The sequence below is a fragment of the Anabrus simplex genome, chromosome 1 (genome assembly GCF_040414725.1).
Source record: "Anabrus simplex isolate iqAnaSimp1 chromosome 1, ASM4041472v1, whole genome shotgun sequence".
NCBI classification, from domain to species: Eukaryota; Metazoa; Arthropoda; class Insecta; order Orthoptera; family Tettigoniidae; genus Anabrus; species Anabrus simplex.
This window is the reverse complement of record NC_090265.1, coordinates 892,959,566-892,980,649: the sequence shown is the minus strand read 5'-3', so window position 1 is coordinate 892,980,649 and position 21,084 is coordinate 892,959,566. Positions and strand designations below refer to the sequence as shown.

At 37.1% G+C, this 21,084-nt stretch overlaps 1 protein-coding gene across 1 annotated transcript in view; it reads right to left on the bottom strand.

The window, feature by feature from the left end:
* Positions 1 to 19,860, bottom strand: part of LOC136857712 (dihydrolipoyl dehydrogenase, mitochondrial) — a 132,937-nt gene extending 113,077 nt beyond the window's left edge. Inside the window, exons 1-3 of the mRNA XM_067136584.2 lie at positions 19,550 to 19,860; positions 19,169 to 19,321; positions 18,908 to 19,046 (exon numbers count right to left, since the gene is read on the bottom strand). Coding sequence (XP_066992685.1) covers positions 18,908 to 19,046; positions 19,169 to 19,321; positions 19,550 to 19,591 — 334 coding nt within the window. The 5' untranslated portion in view covers positions 19,592 to 19,860. The remainder of the gene's footprint in view (positions 1 to 18,907; positions 19,047 to 19,168; positions 19,322 to 19,549) is intronic.
* Positions 19,861 to 21,084: the final 1,224 nt, after the last annotated feature.

Sequence of the window (21,084 nt, the reverse complement as noted above, 5' to 3'; positions counted from 1 at the left end):
AGGAAGTTCATGTTGGATGTAACTGCTTATAACAAGGAACTGAAAAATCTAAAATATGAGGATCATCACTTTTCACAGTGTCTCACTCGCTCAATAAAGCTTCATAATACTTTAACATATTACTAAGAGATGGTAGAGGTATGTCATTATGGACATCCAATGGCTTATGCGCTTACAGCATCTAGACAATTGTTGACAGGTACAAGGTACCTATATGAGATTAAATCAGTTCTTTATAACAAACTGGCACAGAACAAACTATGGTTTCCATAGTCCATTGTAAAGAATGATGATAAATGTGAAAAAGTCAGATACAGATATATTTAACTTTTCATACTCTCACCTTATGAATAAAGCTAGACAATTAAATGTACTAAATACATATTCATTGGTAACGTAGCCTATTTGTCAAATTATACTGTATTATTATTAAGCGTATGGAATTTACAGAACTGACAAGTATATACAATATTATACAAAAGAAAAACCTGCAAAGAATACATGGTAAGTAGGGAACAATTATACATGGATATCTAAATTGTTTATACTGTATGAGATAATTTGATATTTACATTAACAATTTCTTCTTTGTACCTTATAAAAAATGTCTTAGTTACATATTACTCTGTAACATGGTTTTACACCATCAATAAACATTATTATTATTATTATTATTATTATTATTATTATTATTATTATTATTATTATTATTACTAGAGGACCCATGCTGCTCCGCAACATTTGTTAAAAATAGGTCAGATAACAAGTCTTGACATGCCAGTTATAGTCATGTTGTTTGCCTGCCTTTTCAATGATTTTATGAACATTTAATAAGAAGCGCGTTATGGATTATGCCTGATATTGAATGTGTCGCGCTGATCACTGGGAGCTGACAAGTTGCTTCAATGGATCCACTCATCCTCAACTCCTGCACGATCATGGATCTTCAATTGTGATGTGACTTTGTGCCTGACAGTGTTTAAAAACTTGCTCATTTAACCATTCTCCGCTATTCGTAAACATTGTGAGACTTTGCCGAGCGCTGCGTGTACCATGCTGCCGCTCAGAGAATTGCGCACTGTTTTCTTTTGACTGACTTTCATTTTACTTCATCTGATTTTTACAGTGTCTACCCCCTTTCATTTATATCGCCTCTTCTACTGATCTGGAGTGTACTTAATCTTTTCCTATTCCTATGCATTGTTTTTCATGTTTCAATCGGCTGACGATGACCTGGACTAGGGTCGAAACCGGTACCATTTCTAATTATTAAATGGGAATGTAATTTACTACATTTCTTATTCTTTTGTATTGAATAGATTGAATCTATTTATCAATTATTTCAATTTTAACTGTAATATTCTTCAATACGGAACAATGAAATTTTTAACTCATAGGTTAGTCTCAAAGAAGCGCTTCTCGCAGGCAGAGGACTTTTTTTCAGATATACTACAGAATCCGTAGCGCTCCACAGCATTCGTTATAAATAGGTGAGATAACTCGTCTTGATATGGCTGTCATAGTCATGTTGTTTGCCTGCCTTTTCAATAGTTTTATGAACATTTAATAAGGAGCGTGTTACGGTATGCTACAGTTCGTAGTCAGAATTCATCCATTCTGACATCATGCCATCTTTTTTATCCTGTTCTTGATATAAAGCTTCGTATTGTGTTGTAGAAGGGAATGCTACTTTTAATCGCAGTTCTTCTATATAGAACGGTTGTCTTGGGAGCTCAAAGGAGGTTTTTTGCCAGGCAGAGAACTTTAAGATACATGGCCTTCACTCTTTCAAGTGTAGCTAGGTTATCCTTCGATAGGTGTTCCCAGATAATGTCTAAGAAGTATGTCATGATGGGGTCTGTTTGTATATAGACTTTTTTCGGTTAGCAGCATGCAAGTTATTGGAAACACTCTGCCATCTGTTGAATATATTTGGAAGCTGGGAAAGATTAGAGAATCAAAGAGTATCTAGCAGTGAATGGTATTCTTCCTTGATCAGAGGAGGTTATACTCTCTGGCTTGACAAGTAGTAATCAAATATGGCTGTTGGCAAGAATGAAAATCACATATATCAGAATATTAATGAAAGTGTTAGTCACTTACCAACCTGCTAAGTACAGAATGTATTGCGGGTAAGGTAAGCCTTTGCCTGCAATTACTGGAGTGATCATTTAATGATTTGATTTTATGATTACTCAAAGTTGGCTGAACTTAGAGACCTATCACAATGTCTTATGATTCGCCGATAGGTAATTCCGGAGATAATAAAACGAAACTGAAGCAAATCGGTCCAGTAGAACGGATGGAAGGATTTGCCAAAGCTGTTTTTAGTAAACTCTTTTAATATATAGATGGCCTTCACTCTTTCTAGTATAGCTAGGTTATCCTTCAATAGGTGTTCCCAGATAATGTCTAAGGCGTATGTCATGATGGGGTCTGTTTGTACATAAACTTTTGTCTCTTAGCAGCATGTAAGTCTATTAGGAACGCTCTGCCATCTGTTGAATATATATGTAAGCTGGGAAAGGTTACAGAATCAGAGAGTATCAGAGGAAGTGTGTACTCTCCAGCTTGACAGGTAGTAATCAAACATGGCTGTGTACAATGACATTACGAAGCACGAAAATCACATATTCAGATGTAATTGCGCAACAGAAGAATAATTATTTCTCTAAAAACTAAATAAAATTGTAAGAAATAAATTTAATTCCACAGAGCTGCTCTTATCTCTTTTCATGTTCCACGAGCTGTAGCTCGCATGAACACAGTATTGCAAGTTCCAAGATCCAGAACATCTCATCACTTGAACTCGCCATTTATTAAAATGCTACGATTTTACAACACATTTGCTGCAGGAAGAGATATATTTTCTGAATCACACACTGTCATTAATACACACTTAAAGGCCAGCGTTTCTAATTTATTAATTCAGGCTCCTTTTTGTATATAACAGGTATTTATTATTATAGTCACTTACTACTCTAGTTATTTCCTTGTTTCAATTCCAGTATTTTTCTTAGTGTAGAAATAATCATTGATGTACTTTGCATGGTTACTTTCTCTGTATATGTGTTTTCCATTCATTCTTCTTCCTTGTCTTTATTATCTTCAGCATTATTATTATGTATTACCTTTACTTACATGTTTGCATTACAAGTACTGTTGTGCTAAAAAGGTACTGTATTGGGCCTACTGCCTGTGTACTTTCAAAAAGACAAATAAATAAATATTAATCAAAGTGTTAGTCGCTTAGGAACCTGCTAAGTACAGAATGTATTGACGATTAGGGTAAGCCTTCACCTGCAATTAAAGATTTGATTTTATGATCACTCAAAGTTGGCTGAATTTAGAGACCTAACAATATCTCATGATTCACCGGCAGGTGATTCCAGAGAGAATGAAACAAAAATGAAGCAAACTGGTCCAGTAGAACGGACGGACAGATTTGCCACATCTGTTTTTAGTAAATCCTTTTAATATATAGATTATTATTATTATTATTATTATTATTATTATTATTATAATCAGAGAAACCTGTCTCATATAAAGAAGGAAATACTTGTAAGAACACAGTTCACAGGTACGAAGGGCCTGGGAGTGAAGGGGTAATGAATCACGCAGATAGTGGGAGGGAGGAAGAGAGCGAGTGAGTGAGCGACGGACGAATCAAATGAGTTGTGAATGTCATGAAGTGCGAGAACTGTGAAGTGTTTGAACTACCAGTTCAATAAAATTGAGTGCGAACCATGTGACCTTGCTGCAGTGGGGTGGCTTGCGCGTCCCAATGAAGCAGATAGCCGAGCCGCAGGTGCAACCATATTGGACGGGTATCTGTAGAGAGACCAGACTAACGAATGGTTCATCGAAAAGGGGGTAGCAGCCTGTCAGATGTTAACCAGGGTGGCAGTCTAGATGATTGACTGATATGGCCTTGTAATAATACTCAACATGGCTTAGCTCTGTTGATACTGTTGTACGGCTGATGTTGAAAGTTGTATGGTCCTAGGAAAGGTAGATGTGCACAGAGGAAAATCAAGGAAACCTTTGGAGAAAGGAAAACTAGATGTATGAATATTAAGAGCTCAGATGGAAAACTAATTCTAGGGAAAGAAGACAAGGCAGACAGATGGCAGGAATATATCCAACAGTTGTATCAAGGTAAGGATATAGATGATAAGGTTCTGGAACAAGAGGCTGTTGATGCTGATGAAATGGGTTACCCAATTTCGAGGTCAGAATTCGACAGAGCTTTGAGAGACCTAAATAGGAGCAAAGCACCTGGAATTGATGGCATTCCCTCTGAATTACTGACTGCTTTAGGAGAAACCAGCATGGCGAGTTCATACCATTTAGTGTGCAAGATGTTTGAGACAGGAGAAGTGCCATCCGATTTTCAGCAAAATATTTTTATACCTATTCCCAAGAGAGCCGGTGTTGACAAGTGTGAAAACTTCCGCACCATTAGTTTAGTATCTCATGCCTGTAAAATTCTAACACATATTTACAGAAGAATGGAAAGACAAGTTGAAACTGAGTTGGGAGAAGATAAATTTGGCTTCAGAAGAAATGTAGGGACACGTGAAGCAATCCTGACTTTATGTCTGATCTTAAAGGATCGAATTAAGAAGGGCAAGCCCACATACATGGGGTTCGTAGATCTAGAAAGGGCATTTGATAATATTGATGGGATCAGGCTATTTGAGATTCTGAAGGTGATCGGGATCACGTACAGAGAAAGAAGAATTATCTACAATCTATATTAAAAATTAGTCTGCAGTAATAAGAATCGAGGGCTATGAAAAAGAAGCAGTAATCCAGAAAGGGGTGAGGGAAGGGTGAAGTTTGTCCCCCCTCATTTTTAATGTTTATATAGAACAGGCAGTAAAGGAAATCAAAGAGGAATTTGGAAAGGGAATCACAATCCAAAGAGATGAATTCAAAACCCTGAGATTTGCCGATGATATTGTTCTTTTATCTGAGACTGAATCAGATCTGGAGAAGTTGCTTAATGGTATGGACGTAGTCTTAGGTGAGGAGTACAAGATGCAAATAAGTAAGTCCAAAACTAAATAATGGAGTACAGTCGTACTAAGCCAGGTGATGCAGGAAATATTAAATTAGGAAATGAAGTCTTAAAGGAAGTAGATGAATATTCTTACTTGGGTATTAAAATAACTCACAATGGCAGAAGTAAGAAGGACATAAAATGCAGGCTAGCACAAGCAAGGAAGGCCTTTCTTAAAAAAGAAAAGAAATTTTATCACTTGGAATATCGATATAGGAATTAGAAAAATGTTTTTGAAGACTTTTGTTTGGAGTGTAGCAATGTGTGGAAGTGAAACATGGATGATAACTCACTCAGAAAGAAAGAGAATAGAAGCTTTTGAAATGTGGTGTTACAGAAGAACGATGAAGGTGAACTGGATAGACTGAATCACGAATGAAGAGATACTGAATCTAATTGGTGAGAGGAGATTGTTGTGGCTAAATTTGACCTTAAATGATAGGACACATTTTAAGACACCCAGGACTTGTGCAGTTGGTTTTTGAGAGAAGTGTAGGGGGTAAGAATGGTAGGGGTAGACCAAGGTATGAATAGGACAAGCAGATTACAGCAGATGTAGGATGCAGCAGTTATGTAGAAATTAAAAGGTTAGCAAGGATAGGGTGGCATGGAAGCTGCATCAAACCTGTCTATGGACTGATAACTCAAACAACAACATCAACAACATCAACAACAGAATTCACAATTCATAGGAATGAAGCATTAATTTTGAACTACTCATTCATGAGCTACCCATCATTACTCACATGATATGAAGAAAAATAGTTACCGGTATCATCACCGCAAGAACCACGGTGAAGTTCTGAACAATGTAACAATAATATTAGTTCTCAAAACTATTTATCATGTAATATTTCAAAACTATTTGCATGTACAGCAACTGTGCCATGTTATGTATGTATGTCTACTCCTAAGTCTTGTTTCCTGACACAAAGTCAGGAATGAGGTGAGATGAAATAACTGTGCCATAATACTAAAATATATAAATAAAATATACAGCAACAGTACTCATCCCTGAACAAATGACAACTGATGAAACTAAACAAAGGATTCCAATAAAAAAATATCTTGAATTTAAAAGAGAGTATATCCATAAAAATTACAAACATTCCTTTTGAAGAACAGGTACAGTGACACTTGACCATTTAGTAAGATTCTCATAGTAAGTAGACATTTCCAAAAAGGCTACCTAAAGTAATGTGAGATTTTTCTCTCTGTTAAAAGCCAGCCATACTTTTCAGTCTCTACTCATTTAATGTAACTTTAAAGCTTTTCAGTCTGTCAAACACCAAACAGAACACCCACAATACTACAATGTACCTTTACAAAAAAACACAAGAAAACCAACACTATTAAACGAAGGATGCCATCTTTCGTTCTTGAAAGAACATCATGAGATTCTATCAAATCACACTTTTTTAAATTGCTGAAAATTGTCAAGAAATGTAGAAACATTTATGTTTAAATTCTGTTTATACTTTAATACTTGAAAGTTAAAACTTATCATAAGGAAGTGTTCCAGTAGTACATTACTACTCCAACAAAGAGCGCGAGGTGGTGTTATGCTCTATCATTGGCCTGAGGCCAGCTGGCTAGTTTGTTCATAACTTTCAGTTAGCTCATGCTTCGGGTGATATCAATGCTCCTTTGAATTGTACTTTTAGCTTATACTTTATGTTTTTATTGTTGTGTTGTTGTTATTATTATATTTTGTTTTGGGAAATTATATAGGGGTTGCTGAATGCGCATTTAATGGACTGGTTAGTTTACAAGTAATTTTCCATGATGTCATTTTCATTCGTTTCCAGTGACATCAATGCCATTCCTGTAAGTGTATTTGTAGTTTTATTATTATTTATTTATTACTGTGTATTAGGGAGTGAATGAAAGTTAATGATTTTGATGAAATAAAAGTATGAAATTGAATTAAAGAGTATCTTGAAAGAAATTATTTTTAGCGATAAATAATAACCTACTAAATCATCGAGAGTGGCTAAGACGCTGCATAAATCCAGAGAATTTACAACAGATAAGAATATCCTAACCCTTATTCCAGAATTTAAGTCAGAGTAACCTCCTGTGGAACTTATTAAGGGCTAATGCAAAATGTGTGAATTGTTCAATAATTAAATTAGTACAAGTGGGGGGTGTTTTTAAATGTGTGTGTTCAATCAGGTTGGCACAACAGTTATTAAACACAGTGACTTTTTAATACAAATCATTCAAATTCACAATGGAACCAGAAACTAACAAGGATATCAAGTTTTTAGACATCACAATAAGTACAAATGACCACCTGTCATACAAAATACACAGAAAACCCACTCAGACATCACACATAACAGACTATGAATCAAACCACCCATATACACACAAATTAGCAAGATTGAATATAATGAAACACAGAGCAATTTCCATACCAATAAGTACAAATAATACAACAAATAGCAAAAGAAAATAACCACCCTCCTGACACAGTAGACAAACTATAAAATAAACAAAGAAAAACAACAACAAAAACCCACACATAAACAACAAAAATACATCGTCCTCAACCATGTGAAGAACACAAACAAAAGAGTTAATGCCTTCAAGAAACAAGGCCTGAAAGTACTCTAGAAAACACTTCAAAGGACCAAACGTCAAAGTCAGGAATTTATGATATCAAATGTGTGATGGTATGTGTATATGTACTATCTGTGCACTTTTTATCGATAGATTTGTGTACGGGTTTGAGGAGTAAGGAGGGAGCAATTCCGGTTCCAGTAGTACTGCCAACTGAATGGAAATGAAATCTGAATTGAATCGATAATATGATCGATTGATATGAATTTTGCTAAACCTTTGTTATCTTAAGCCAACAACTGTGTCACACACACATTATATAACATTTCTCGATGCGAATCTTATTCCTAGAGTGAATTCTATAGTTTGGCTTTGCTGTGTAAATAACGACAGTACTAGTACGTAAAGTGTACGCCAGATGTCGCACAGCGATGCATACAGTAAGCGATTCATAGTTTGTGTTTCAAAGGTTGCCAGTACGAATCTCGAAGATTGCCGAGGTCGACCAATTCAGCACTAGGGTGTAAATCTATCCAGAAAAGGTGCACAGATAGTACATATCATGCCCATGCACTGTATTTATAATGATTTTTTATGATGATGATTATTATTATGTTACTGGTGTATTAATATAATAATATTCGAAGCTGGAAGGTCTGCATATTAGATACTAGTAGTTTATTTTCCACTTTCGACTTTTTCCAGGTCATCCATGATGTCTTTCCTGTTCCTGTTCTGCAGCATATAAGAACTGGGGTTTGACAACAGTTTTGTAATGGCATATTTTTTCATACTTCGAAATGCACTTCTTGTTGTAACGGTTTTGTGACAGTTGGTATGCTGTGTTGAGTTAGGCACATCTATCTAAGATGGAGGTTCCGTCTCTACCATTGGGGTGGATCCATTCACCAAGATACCGGATTTGTTTGACTTTTCCAATCTTTCCATAGATGGTCATCAAAGGGGCTTTCGCAGGGTGTTTATTCTCGAAGTACTTGGTCTTCCGTATGATATTTGTAGTCCTGTCTTCACTGCTGTCCCGTGTAGGGATTGAATAGCATATGCAGCATTCTTAGAGTGTTGGTTAGGATCACGATGTCATCTGCAAAGACCAGGCTCCTGATCTCGATCTTGCATGTTCCAGCTCCAATGGTAATAGGTTCCATTCTGAGATTGCTCAGTGTAAGTTCCCAGATCTTTATGACTTTGTCGAGCACGAGACTGAAGACAATAGGTGAGAGGCTATCTCCCTGTATCACAATAGATGTGATCTTGAAACTCCGAGGTAGTTCTCCTCTGAATTTTAATGAAAGATTATAATTTTTAAATAATAATATTCTAATGTAAAGTTTCTCTTCAAGAAGGACGTGCTAATGTATGTTTATACAATTTTTGCCATTCGATATAAGGTTCACATAGACAGAATAATTGTTAATTATTTTACAAATTTTATTTTTCATGCATTCCTGGCATTTATATTTTATGTACAGCAAACTCTCGATTATCCAACATGAACACTGGACAAATTTGCAGGGATAACTAAAAACATGCATAATACAATTTTGTGTGTTTTAATGCACAACGAAACTTTGAATAATACAGAACATGCAATACTGTTTGAAAATGTAATAAATGTCAAACAATTAACACAGTCAATAACCACTTTCAACAATAAAATAGACCAACATAAAAATTACTTACGTCTAATTCTAACCAATTCTGTTTTCTTTTTTAAATTTCTCTTACTGTCTGAACACCAATCCTATAATAATTTGTTAATTTCTTTACCAATTCTCCTTTCTCAAACTTGTCAATTAATTCAAACTTTTCTTCTAAAGTTGAAAGCACTTTCTTTTGCCATCACAAAACACCAACGAAGAACTGCTGTACAGTACAAAGGGCACTAGGAAAGTTTTGCAATGTGAGTGAATGCTTTAGACTTTTTCAAAATAATTTCCACCACACTCGATACACTTCTCCACACGTCAAAACCCGTCACTGAACCAACTCTGCCACTTTTCTTCAGTTACATTCTCACACTCTTGATCGCATGCTGCCAAAAACTCCTCATCGGATACAAAACGCCGCCTTTTCAGCTTCATCTTCACTTCTGGGAAGAGTGCGAAGTCACATGGGGCAAGATCAGGACTGTATGGAGGGTGATCAAGCACAGTCAACCCTGATCTTGCAAGAAAATCCATTGCTACATTAGCACGATGTGCTGGAGCATTGTTGTGATGCAAGAGCCAAGTGTTGAGCCGTGACTTTGGACGGAGCTGCTTGAGAGCCTGGATGACCTGAGGCAGACAACTCTTACTGTACCACTTCGCAGTAACTGTCCTTTGTGTTTCTAGCACAACCCAAGTCGGGATGCCCTGTTTAGTGAAGAATACTGCAATCATCCTTTTCTTCACTGACCTTGGCTTTCACAGTCACAGGAGTATCCTCATCTTCAAACAGCTACACCTTGTTTTGGGATTTTGTTGGGACATTGTAATAATAAAGCCAAGTTTCGTCACCTGTAACGATTCTATTGACGTTACGCGAAGTCCCATTTTCAAACTGTTTTAGCATTTCTCGGCACCATTTCACTCGATGTGCCCTTTGTTCCTCTGAAAGTGAATGGAGCACCCAAAGGGAACAAATCTTTCTAACATGGAGATGGTCGTGTAGAATTGAATGAATAGCTGGTGCAGGGATGTGGAGGGTCTCTTCTATCTGCCGACATGTCAACCACCTCTCTTGCTGCAATATTTTCTTCACAGCTTCAATGTTTTCCTCAGTCACTGATTCAGACTGTTGCCCAGAGCGAGGATCGTCTTCAACCCCAAAATTTCCCCTCTGGAACTCTTTGTATGTATGTATGTATGTATGTATGTATGTATGTATGTATGTATGTATGTATGTTTGGTATTCAGCCCGAAGGCTGGTTGGATCCTCAACAGGTCTACCATTAGCTGTCGTCATAGATTGCCTAGGTGTCACTGAAGAGGCGTACTAGGCGTACTACCCGCGGAAAATTGTTATCCGATGTAGACAGTCTATCCCCAGCACGAGTCATTTCCTCCAGGCACTGGTCAACAGTTAATCCACCGGGCGAGTTGGCCGTGCGCGTAGAGGCACGCAGCTGTGAGCTTGCATCTGGGAGATAGTAGGTTCGAATCCCACTATCGGCAGCCCTGAAGATGGTTTTCCGTGGTTTCCCATTTTCACACCAGGCAAATGCTGGAGCTGTACCTTAATTAAGGCCAAGGCCGCTTCCTTCCAACTCCTAGGCCTTTCCTATCCCATCGTCGCCATAAGACCTATCTGTGTCTGTGCGACGTAAAGCCCCTAACAAAAAAAAAAAAACAGTTAATCCACGAGCAAAACTGTAGCAGATAATTGCGCGATATTCACTTTTAGACCACACTGACATCTTAACTTGCTTTTAATTCCACTGCTTGGTAACAACTGGTGTGAAGATCAAGCCTTGCCCTCTTCTAGACCAGTTTTCACCCCTCACCATAACAGGGTTGTCCAGCCAACCGTTTTTGTGTATTGCGAAACTTTCCTAGCGCCTTTTGTACATCGCTTAGTGTTTAGTTTTCCAACGAAGCATGCCACCAGCACACTTGAATTTCAAGTGCACAGTTCACACATATTCAAAATACTGCGACGAAAATAAAAAATACAATAAACCTCGGAGGTGCACGGATAACCTGCAAGCCAGATAATCCGCAACTGGATAATCGGGAGTTTGCTGTAATTTAATTTCAATTTATTTTTACCTTGCCTTGTGTGCAGTTTAAGACTTGACTTTATTTTCTTTGGGACTGTTTTTCCTAAATATATGGTAGTTGTTTCCAGAAACTCATAATTTAAAAACCTATGTAAATTTGTATAATTTTAACTTATCTTAATTATTAAATTTGTGAATTTTATTTTGGGAGTTATTTAATTTTTTAAAATTTTTTTAAGTGTTAAGATTCTCTTTCCTTTGATAGTACAGGTAATGAAATCCCGCTCTTCTCTCTTTGTGTTCTTACCTTCGCACGCTGTCCCTTTGGATCATTTAACATTAGCTCTGACTCATCGATTGTGTTCTTGGTTTGTTGTCAAAGTGAGTTTGTTTTTCTTGTACATGTGCTTCTGCCTTTCCTTATTAGTGTATTCCTAGCCTCCATTGTTTATTTCCTGTTCGTGCGCTCCATTGCCTACCGGTACTTTACATAGTTTATGTAAGGGTGTATAGGGCGTAGTAACAGTACCCATCACGGCGTAGTTGCCATTGGTGACCGTTGTGTGGATTGTGATGGTGCGTTATTGATATATCACAGTTTGGGATGGCATATAGTTTTCTGTTATCACAAGGTGTTCGCTTCGGAGATAGTCACAACACTAGCAAGAGAGGAGCAGAACGCTGTCACTAGAGATAACAAAGCATGGAAATGTCCAAACAAACAAGCACTCTCAGTTAAGACGCTAATCCAAGATGAGATCCGATTAGAGCCACTAATGCTACAGCAAGAGGGTGCCAAAACTTTCTACTCCATGTGACTTGTCACATATGCCAAAATTCTAGGGTGACTGTCTGACCAAGCCTGCGGGCAAATGGTCGCAATGTTGGTCATGCCTTGTGAGAAGGAATGTTTAAACTCCCGCTTACCCCATAGACCAATACAAAAATTGTATTACAACCGTAGAGGAAGACAGGAGTGCCACCATGATTTTGCGAGGACATGATCTGGCTAACTTTGAGATCAATGATGATTAAATTGTAATGTTTACAGAACTTCAATCGTGAGAATTTTCGAAGGCCATCGCCATAAAATACTGCAATAACTTTAATAATATGACATATCAGTTTCCAAGAATCAACCCGAGTTGTCTCTTGATTGGTCAGAGACACAGGATGCCACTACTGAAGCCGGAAAGCCTGCGAAATCGTGGGGCATAAATTTAATCATAACCTTTGATCCCATGATCAATCGTCGATCAAACTACAACGTGGAGGTTAAGATAACTGCCCTGTTCAATAGAGTCAGTTTGAACATCCAGTTTGGTCTACAAACGCTGATACAAGAAAACCATAGTCTCTCTCTCTAACATGACCTTAGATAGAACCCAGAAACATGGCAGGAAAACTATAAAATAAGGCCCCTCGCCAAACAAGGGGGTCACTCTTCAACAGTCAACTGCAGGGTAAACCTCTGCCCATTGGCAGTCCCTTATTTTGTGTGGTCCTTCACTACTCATTCGGGTACAGTTTAAAAAAAATGGAATGCTATAATTGCAAGAAAACCAACCTTTTCAACATGTTCTGGTTTAATTTATACTGCGCTTGATATAAGCAGTCAGTTTAATTTTCTTATATTTATACATTCAAAGAAAACTGGCACGTTATAACAGCTGTGTTACAATTTACAAAGATGCAGGGTTTAAGCGTACCAGCTATGATTTATAATTCCTTGGATGGGAATGACAGTATTTCCATTAAAAAAGTAAAATTTCTGTTATTCATTCAGCAAAACATAATATATTTACATAATTAAACAAGTTTAATGCTTGATTTTGTACAGTGTTGTAGTGTTATGTGACTTTCCCTGTTCACTGAATTTCTGAAAATAGTATTTAAAACTTATCACTTAATCAGCCATCCAATAATAATAGCTAACCTCTAAATGGTGAGGGAGTTTCATCACGAGTGAGGACCTATATATTTACTATCCAACATTAAAGTACAACAACAACAACAACAGCAACAAAAACAACAATATAAATGTAGGTAGATATATATACAGTAAAACCTCATTAAGAGGTTTTTGCAGGGGACAACCAAAATGAAGGTGTTAAGCGAGAAAACATACTATTGAATATACGAATATAAACTACAACAAGGATATGGAAACACTAGATATGATTTTTTCCGACATGAGGGCATTTTACGTCATGAATCCGCGGGTACAGTGAAAACTACAGTATATCTACCGTTTCTAAAGATGACAGGAAAGTATTAAAAGGTGTGAAAAACACAAAATAACAAATATGAAAAACTTTTCTGCTGGGCCTTATAAAATAACAAGTGCACTGAACAGTGTGAAAAACACCAAACAACAAATACGAAAACATACGCACGGGGGCCAATAAAAACATCCAAGTATTAATGCAGATCACATTCTTTCTAAAACAAATGTTAATAGAAGCCTTTTATTTCGGAGCCGTGGGTTATAAAACATTATTTTCTGGTCACACTCTTTTAGACAATGATTGGAGGTTGTTCTCGGCCAGGTGCAACTGCGACACAATGACTGGCTGCCATTTTGAAATCTTTGACCAAGTCGAATCAATCCAGTCGAAACTCGAAGGTGCGAGTTCAATATTCACGACCTCTGCACATTTAAAGATGCAGATGCCAGTCCACTTTCTGAATGATTTTTATCTTTTCTTCATTAGAAAGGAATTTAACTTTCTTCGTATCCATACCTAGACTATCACAAGACAAATATGCACTACGCCTGTCAATTTCACATAATTATGTTCCTAATCCAGATATAGGCTACCGTACCACGCGAAAAAACTTCACTGTACCACTCAATACAAAATAAATTTCCAACTTCTGAATGGAATACAAGCACAAATAGGCTTACTTTTCCGGTAATCATGCAACTGTGACCGGAGTTGGAAATCAAGTTTGCTGCACAAGGGATGACAACATTTCCAGGGCTAGGAAAAATGTGATCGTGCTAAGCGGTAATAGCGAAAATTCGTGATGTGATAAGAGAGGTATTTTTATATAGATTTAAATACGATGAGAATCGGGACTTCGAATTTACAACGTAGCCTACTAAGGAGGAAAAACGTGTTAATGAGGAACGCACTAACGATGTTTCACTGTAGTATACCTTCAAATAAATAACCTAACTGATGCTATTCCCAGTAAGCATGACTGTTGGTGAGTTTATCAGATAATTTATACCCTAGCAACCACAAGCCACAACTTATCCACCTTAACTCCATATTATATTATGTTTCTAAAGCACCTCTAAAAATATAATAGTAAAAATTCTAATTCATTACGTACAGTACATAAATATTTGAGATTGTTTGCCTAACTCTTTACTGTATCCAGTCAAAACAAAAATACTGCAATGAACATAACTTATTTCTTATGACGTAAATTGAAAATTACATGGATTTCAGCCCTTCTTCTTTAATTATTTTCTGCCTTCATTTCAAACTCGGAGATCGCCGCAGTGATCAAGAGTGACTGAGAGAACTTCGTCCAACCTTCATGGCCTGTGACGTAACCACGTCACTGTGTCTGAATAGCATACGCTAATCACCAGCCTGCCCGCCCATTTACAGTGCTGTGTGCCTGCGGGACGAAATGCCCAGCGTGAGCACCTCTGAGTTACAATCTCAGTGACTGTGATCTAACCATAGTACTTAGAGAAAATGAGGCCCAATCATCTGGAGAGGAATTCCTGGTCAGCGGGATGGACACTAGCCGGCGGAAACACTAACATTCTCAGCAGTGCCGTGTTCAAGTCATGAGTGTGTGTCACACCATATACTGCAGTAATCCAATGTAAATTATCACTGGTTCCTAGTTTGGAAAGGAACAAACAGTACATAGTGAATGAGTTAGTTGTGTTAGGCATCGTAATGTTGGAAGATATTTAATAATTTGTAATTATGCTGTGTTAGGTTAAAATGTGTGCAGCAAATGTGTGTCTTGGATTAATTCATCAACATGTTATGGATAACAGTGCCATGGCTGGCTACATGATGGATTGGTCCCTCGTCCATCTAGCACAGTGAAGAATTACGATGACTACCCACATATGAAAATTTTGTAGACTTTCTATTGAGTTAACAGTGGGGACAAATTTATTAATAATGGTCATTTGATTGTAGCACATGGGCTGCTCCCCGATTCCATGATTTAGGGTTAAATAAGACAGAGGGACATACTTAAATGTAAATAATGGGTTGAATCATTAAGTATTGTTTTATTATATAATTTAATTTGGGTTCCTTAGTTTGTTTATTTGTTGTGTCTTGGGGCATCATGAACGCTATTTAAAAGGGTAGATTCAGACTCAGCTGTGTGCTGATTGTAGAGTTGCATATTTGCACGATCACTTTGGTCAGGGTTTTATTTAGAAATAAGCCATGCTGTTACGATAAGTTTAAAGGTATGAAATTGCCAGTGAATTTAAATATGTGTTGGACATGAGGAAGGTTGTTTCTATTAATAATGTAACTGAGATGCAGAGATTTTGCTGGAATTTTGTCAATTAGTGTCAACTATCAGGAATTAAATGTGGCACCTAAATGTTAACAGCACTGAAGATTGGATTTTTAGCACTTAATCACTAGGGCTATGCTCAATTCCTAACCCCAGGTTCCTAATTGTGTGGGGGCAAAAATTTATAATAAAAATGAGTCATGAAGTGGTCACTGGATGCAATACATTTTAAATGTGATTTAAATTTGTTTAAATTTTGGTTCAGGACCATGAGATAATAATCACATATTCATCATCGTTAAAGTTTTGTGGGAATATAAAGACACGTAAGATCAGTCATGTAGATTAACCTCGGGAAAAACAAGTCAAGTGTTACGGGGTCAATTGAATAACATGCAGCTGATAAAATATATAGATCATACTGTGTCGTTGAGAGCATGTAGTCAGTCTTGAAACACATGAATAGTACCGGTAACTGAAGAAATACTGCTTTGGTTTAAGAGGGAAGACTGATTCCCGTAGCAAGAATATTTATAAAGGAGCTACGATGAGATATTAATAAAGAAGCTATGAGATTAATAAAGAAACTATGAGAGAAACAAGGAATCTGCGAGGTAAATAAAGGAAATAGTAATAGGTGTCTGGGTGGCAGGAAGATGAAATTAATGGCCCATGGGACACGTGAATTAAGACTGAATTTCGGAGGGTCCATGGATCGCACCCCATTACGGTGCAAACAATAAAGGTAGGCTGCATGTATGATTATTCAAAGTGTTACGAACTGAATGATTACACAGGTTAACTGTCCGCTAAGTGATAACCTGTTGGAATGTTATTCATTACCAATTAAAGAGGAATTAAATGGGGTCAATAATAATGATTTCCCAATGACCATGAACTAATAATCACATAATAATAATTTCTAAATGATCATGAATAATCACACAAGGATATTTCTAAAGGTTCGTGAACTAATAATCATATGATAATTTCTAAATGATTGTTAACTAATAATCACGTAATGATAATATCACAGGGCAGTATACTTGTCATAATAATTCAGGCTGGAACACTTACCATAATAATAATGATAATAATTATGAAAATATTATTAATAATATTGAGGGTCGCCGTGCATCAGGATGGTATGACGTCGTAGACACACCTTCAGGGACATACACGGTACTCTGTTCTGTCCGTGCTAGTTGCCTTACTTCGTTTCCCCGGTACTTCATTGATCTGATCCCAATCCATCCATGGACATCCTTTCCTTCCGGTTTCCTCACCTCTAGCCTTGAACATTTGGTTAGATTTCCTCTCTGAATCCATACGCAGCCAGTGACTAAACCATTTGAGTGACTTCTTGTCAATATCATCCACTACGAATGCCACCTCAAACTTTTTTTCTCTTACAACTTTGTTCTTTAATCTCTCCTAGTTTTGCTGACAACTTGAAGTACGTATTTGATTTCTCAGCTTGTTACTCTGCTGTCATGCTTCTTTCCTTTAGTCCAAGTCTCTGAGTCATACAATAAAGCAGGCAGACATAGTCTTATAGATCTGTAGACTAGTCTTCTGTGACACTTATTTCTTACTGACTAAGCTCTGACTCAGTTGGTACTAGATGATATTGACTTTCTGAACTCTCTTATTGATGTAATTTTTGATCTTAGCATCTTCAGTAATTACTGTGCCCAGATAGCTGTAAGAACTGAATTGCTTTACCTTTCAGTTGATGTTGATTTCTTTTTTCCTTGCCATCATCCTTCATCACTTTGCTCTTGGAGGTATTAAGCTACATACCATGTTCTACAAGTGTACCTGCCCACTCTATTACTGCCTCCTGTGGATCTTGAGATTGTTGTTAATTATGACAATTTCATCATCTACGTAGAAAAAAGCTTTTCAGGTACACAGGCCGTAACTGCCAGTAGCCCACTTTCAATTTCTTTCTTTCTTCTTTTACACTGCTTTATAACATGGTCCATGAAAATGATGAATAGCAGAGGACTTAAGTGTCTCCTAGTTTCATGACCTTTTCCATGCTGAAGGTCTTCTGTCCACTAATCCTGACCATTCCAAACAACTTCCATATACATGCTGTAAATTACTTTATTAATTTTATCTGGAGCTTGAAGGTACCGAAAGGCTTTCTCTACATCTTGCTGAGGCACAGAAGCAAATGCTGTAGCTAGATCTAAGTACGCTAAGTACACCTCCTTTCCTTCGCTGTTCAAGTTCTCAGTCAACGTTAAATTGCAGCTAATATGGTCTTCAATTTGTGGCCCAGTCCTAAAAGCAGCTTGTTCTTCCTCTAGCCCTTACAGTATTCTTATTCAACTTACTGTCAAAGACACTTTTTAACAATCCTTGGGTACAATTTAAATGCTACAGAGGGGCATACTGCGCGATAGTTTTGGCATTTAGTTGTACTTTCCTTCTTGTGTATGGGTACAATAATATCATGCTTTAATTCACTTTCCAGGCTAACTGGAGCAGAGCTCTCAACCATTTCAAGGTCTTTGCTCCGCCATACTTAACCATTTCCACAGTTACATTTTATGATATTCAAGTCCTGTTCAATATCCGAAAATTTGTGGTTTGAGTTTACCATATGTTGCACCATGGCTGAGAACCTACTGTGCATAATAGCACTATGCAAGAGTCAAAACTGGACCCAAACATATGAAATGGTGTAATTTTAGTTATTCCATTTCAAGTTGTATTGAAAGGTGGATAATTCCTCTCTTATTCTCCTGAATACTATGTCAATATGGATCAAATATGAAGTTTCTTACTTATGGTAATAGAGAATTGTGTGTGCTACATTAGTTAGGTTATAAAAGTTAATGTACTTCTGTGGGCATCTAGATGGGTCCCTGGCTATCGGAATGAACACATCTCTCCTCTAAAAGAAATTCTACATAAGATTTGCATCATTGTATTATTACTGACATCGAGTACTGTAACAGATAGTAAAATTCTGCCATTTGATTGTTTATAGCAAGAAGCAATAGTTCAGAGCCAATGGATTTCAATCTTACCTTCAATGCCCCTTTTAGCAAGATCCCCAGAATGTGCCATGTGATAGTAATGGGAATTATTCAGTAAAGCCTTCGAAGGAATGCAACCTACATTCAGACAGGTACCACCTAAAGTTGCCTCCTTCTCAATGCACACAGTCTGAAAAAAATTTAACACCGCTTTAATAGCAGTTATCAAGTACCACTGATTGAAGATGTAATCTAAAAGTATAATAATCTTTATAATGAAAGAAATAAGAGACTTAAAAAGTGTCAACTTGCATTCATTCCTAGCTGTGCGGCTTTGATGGCAGCAACATAACCACCAGGCCCAGAACCTATCACAACCAAATCAGCCTCCTGTCCACTGGAGTATAGTCTTTTGTGTAAGACCGCTACAGCAGGGGGTAAGTGAGACCTCTGGATACATGATGACTGAAAGAGGTTATGTTATCAATTTCAAACAATGAATACTATAATCCTACCAATATACTTCTAACAGTTGTATAATCGTCGAAAGAGTAGTAGTTCGACCACACAGTTACAGATTTAGAAACACTATTAGGTTAACTTAATTTTCCAAAGGATTAGGTTCACAATTAAAAATAAAAGACACAAGTTTTCAAGCTGTACGAATTTTAAAAATACAATTGACATTTCAACCTTCAGTGATGAACTTAAGCGGCTCAAAACGTTCGTTTGCATGGTTTCTCTTCCTAAAAATCACCCTTGCTTCGTCCCTTTGCAGTCTAACTCGAAGGAAGGGCCAAAGTACACTACAAACTTCAGCACCTCAAATAAGAGATATAAAATCTTAATAAGAATCACTGCTATGTCTCAATTTTATATCTTGGATCGATCTAAACTAATATGTTTTATACAATTAGCAAGAAAACGTGAATTAATTCATCTAAGAAATATTAATAAGAAGTATTTTAACTATATAATTGGCTAAACTGAACCACGACTCGATACTTGCGCCATCTATACAACTTTAATTTTGCTCTGAGAACGGCCAACTAGATACCACCTGCGCTCTTTATAAAATTATTTACAGGACAGCGCACAACTGAGCTAAGTTTCTTCCATGCTATGAACCATGAACTACAATCAACGAGCTAGAAAGAGGACTTTCTAACTCGTTGACTACAATGAATTCACTTTTTTTTTTTTTTACGCACACTAACTACCGCACAGAACGCACACACAGTCTATACAGGGCTCATGGAAATCTTTTCGTGTGCATAATTTATGGTGGAAACCATGAATTGCCATTCTGTTTATTGGACTCCTTAAGTCTGGCGAGCCAACTTCTTGTCCTCGGGCATTCCGGCACTAAAAGCCATAAGCCATTTTATTTAATACAGAGGAGGCAAAAGGCAGTCCGTTTTCAGACGCACACACAGTCTATACAGGGCTCATAGAAATCTTTTCGTGTGCATAATTTATGGTGGAAACCGTGAATTGCCATTCTGTTTATTGGACTCCTTAAGTCGTTGTTCGGTCCGGTCCAACTCCTCTTGATCATGGCCAGGACGAACAGAAATCAATAGTGTGATAAACCCCTCCGAATTACACAGTGTACATGTTCCCCGCCTCCTGCAGCACTGCCGTCGATAAAAGTCCAAGTACGCGCGCTTTTTGTCGGCTTAATGTGGAAATGTGTAAAATGTTTGTGGTCTTTTTGCGGTAGTGATTTGTACGGGCAAAATATCTGGTGTTAACTTTTCGTGAACTGAAACGTGAAAAAGATTAACCATTTGAGAAGTAGGACGTATACTTTGGCATATGCAACAATTTATTAACGCATGTGAATTTACATACAACTTGCTATGTCTCGGGTTGCAAGTCGGGTTACGATACACATTCGAATAAAAAAACGGCATTTTGTTCACACCCAAAAGATCCCACTCTATTCTCAAAGTGATAGATGGCTATCGCACGTCAAGGTCTGCATTTAAGAGATAGTAATCTTAAACATAATTTTTCAGTCAGATTAGATCCACGGCAAAAGCTGTTGTCAAAGAGAATGCAAAACTCATAAGTACAGATCAGGAAAAAAATAACAGCAAATTTACCTTTGATTTGCCACTATTATCAAGGTGGGAAGATGAACAAATAGTTCATTTCACCACTTAAAAAATGAATTTTATTCATAATTTCTGTGGGTATATTGTTAAACATGCAAGCAAAGTGAC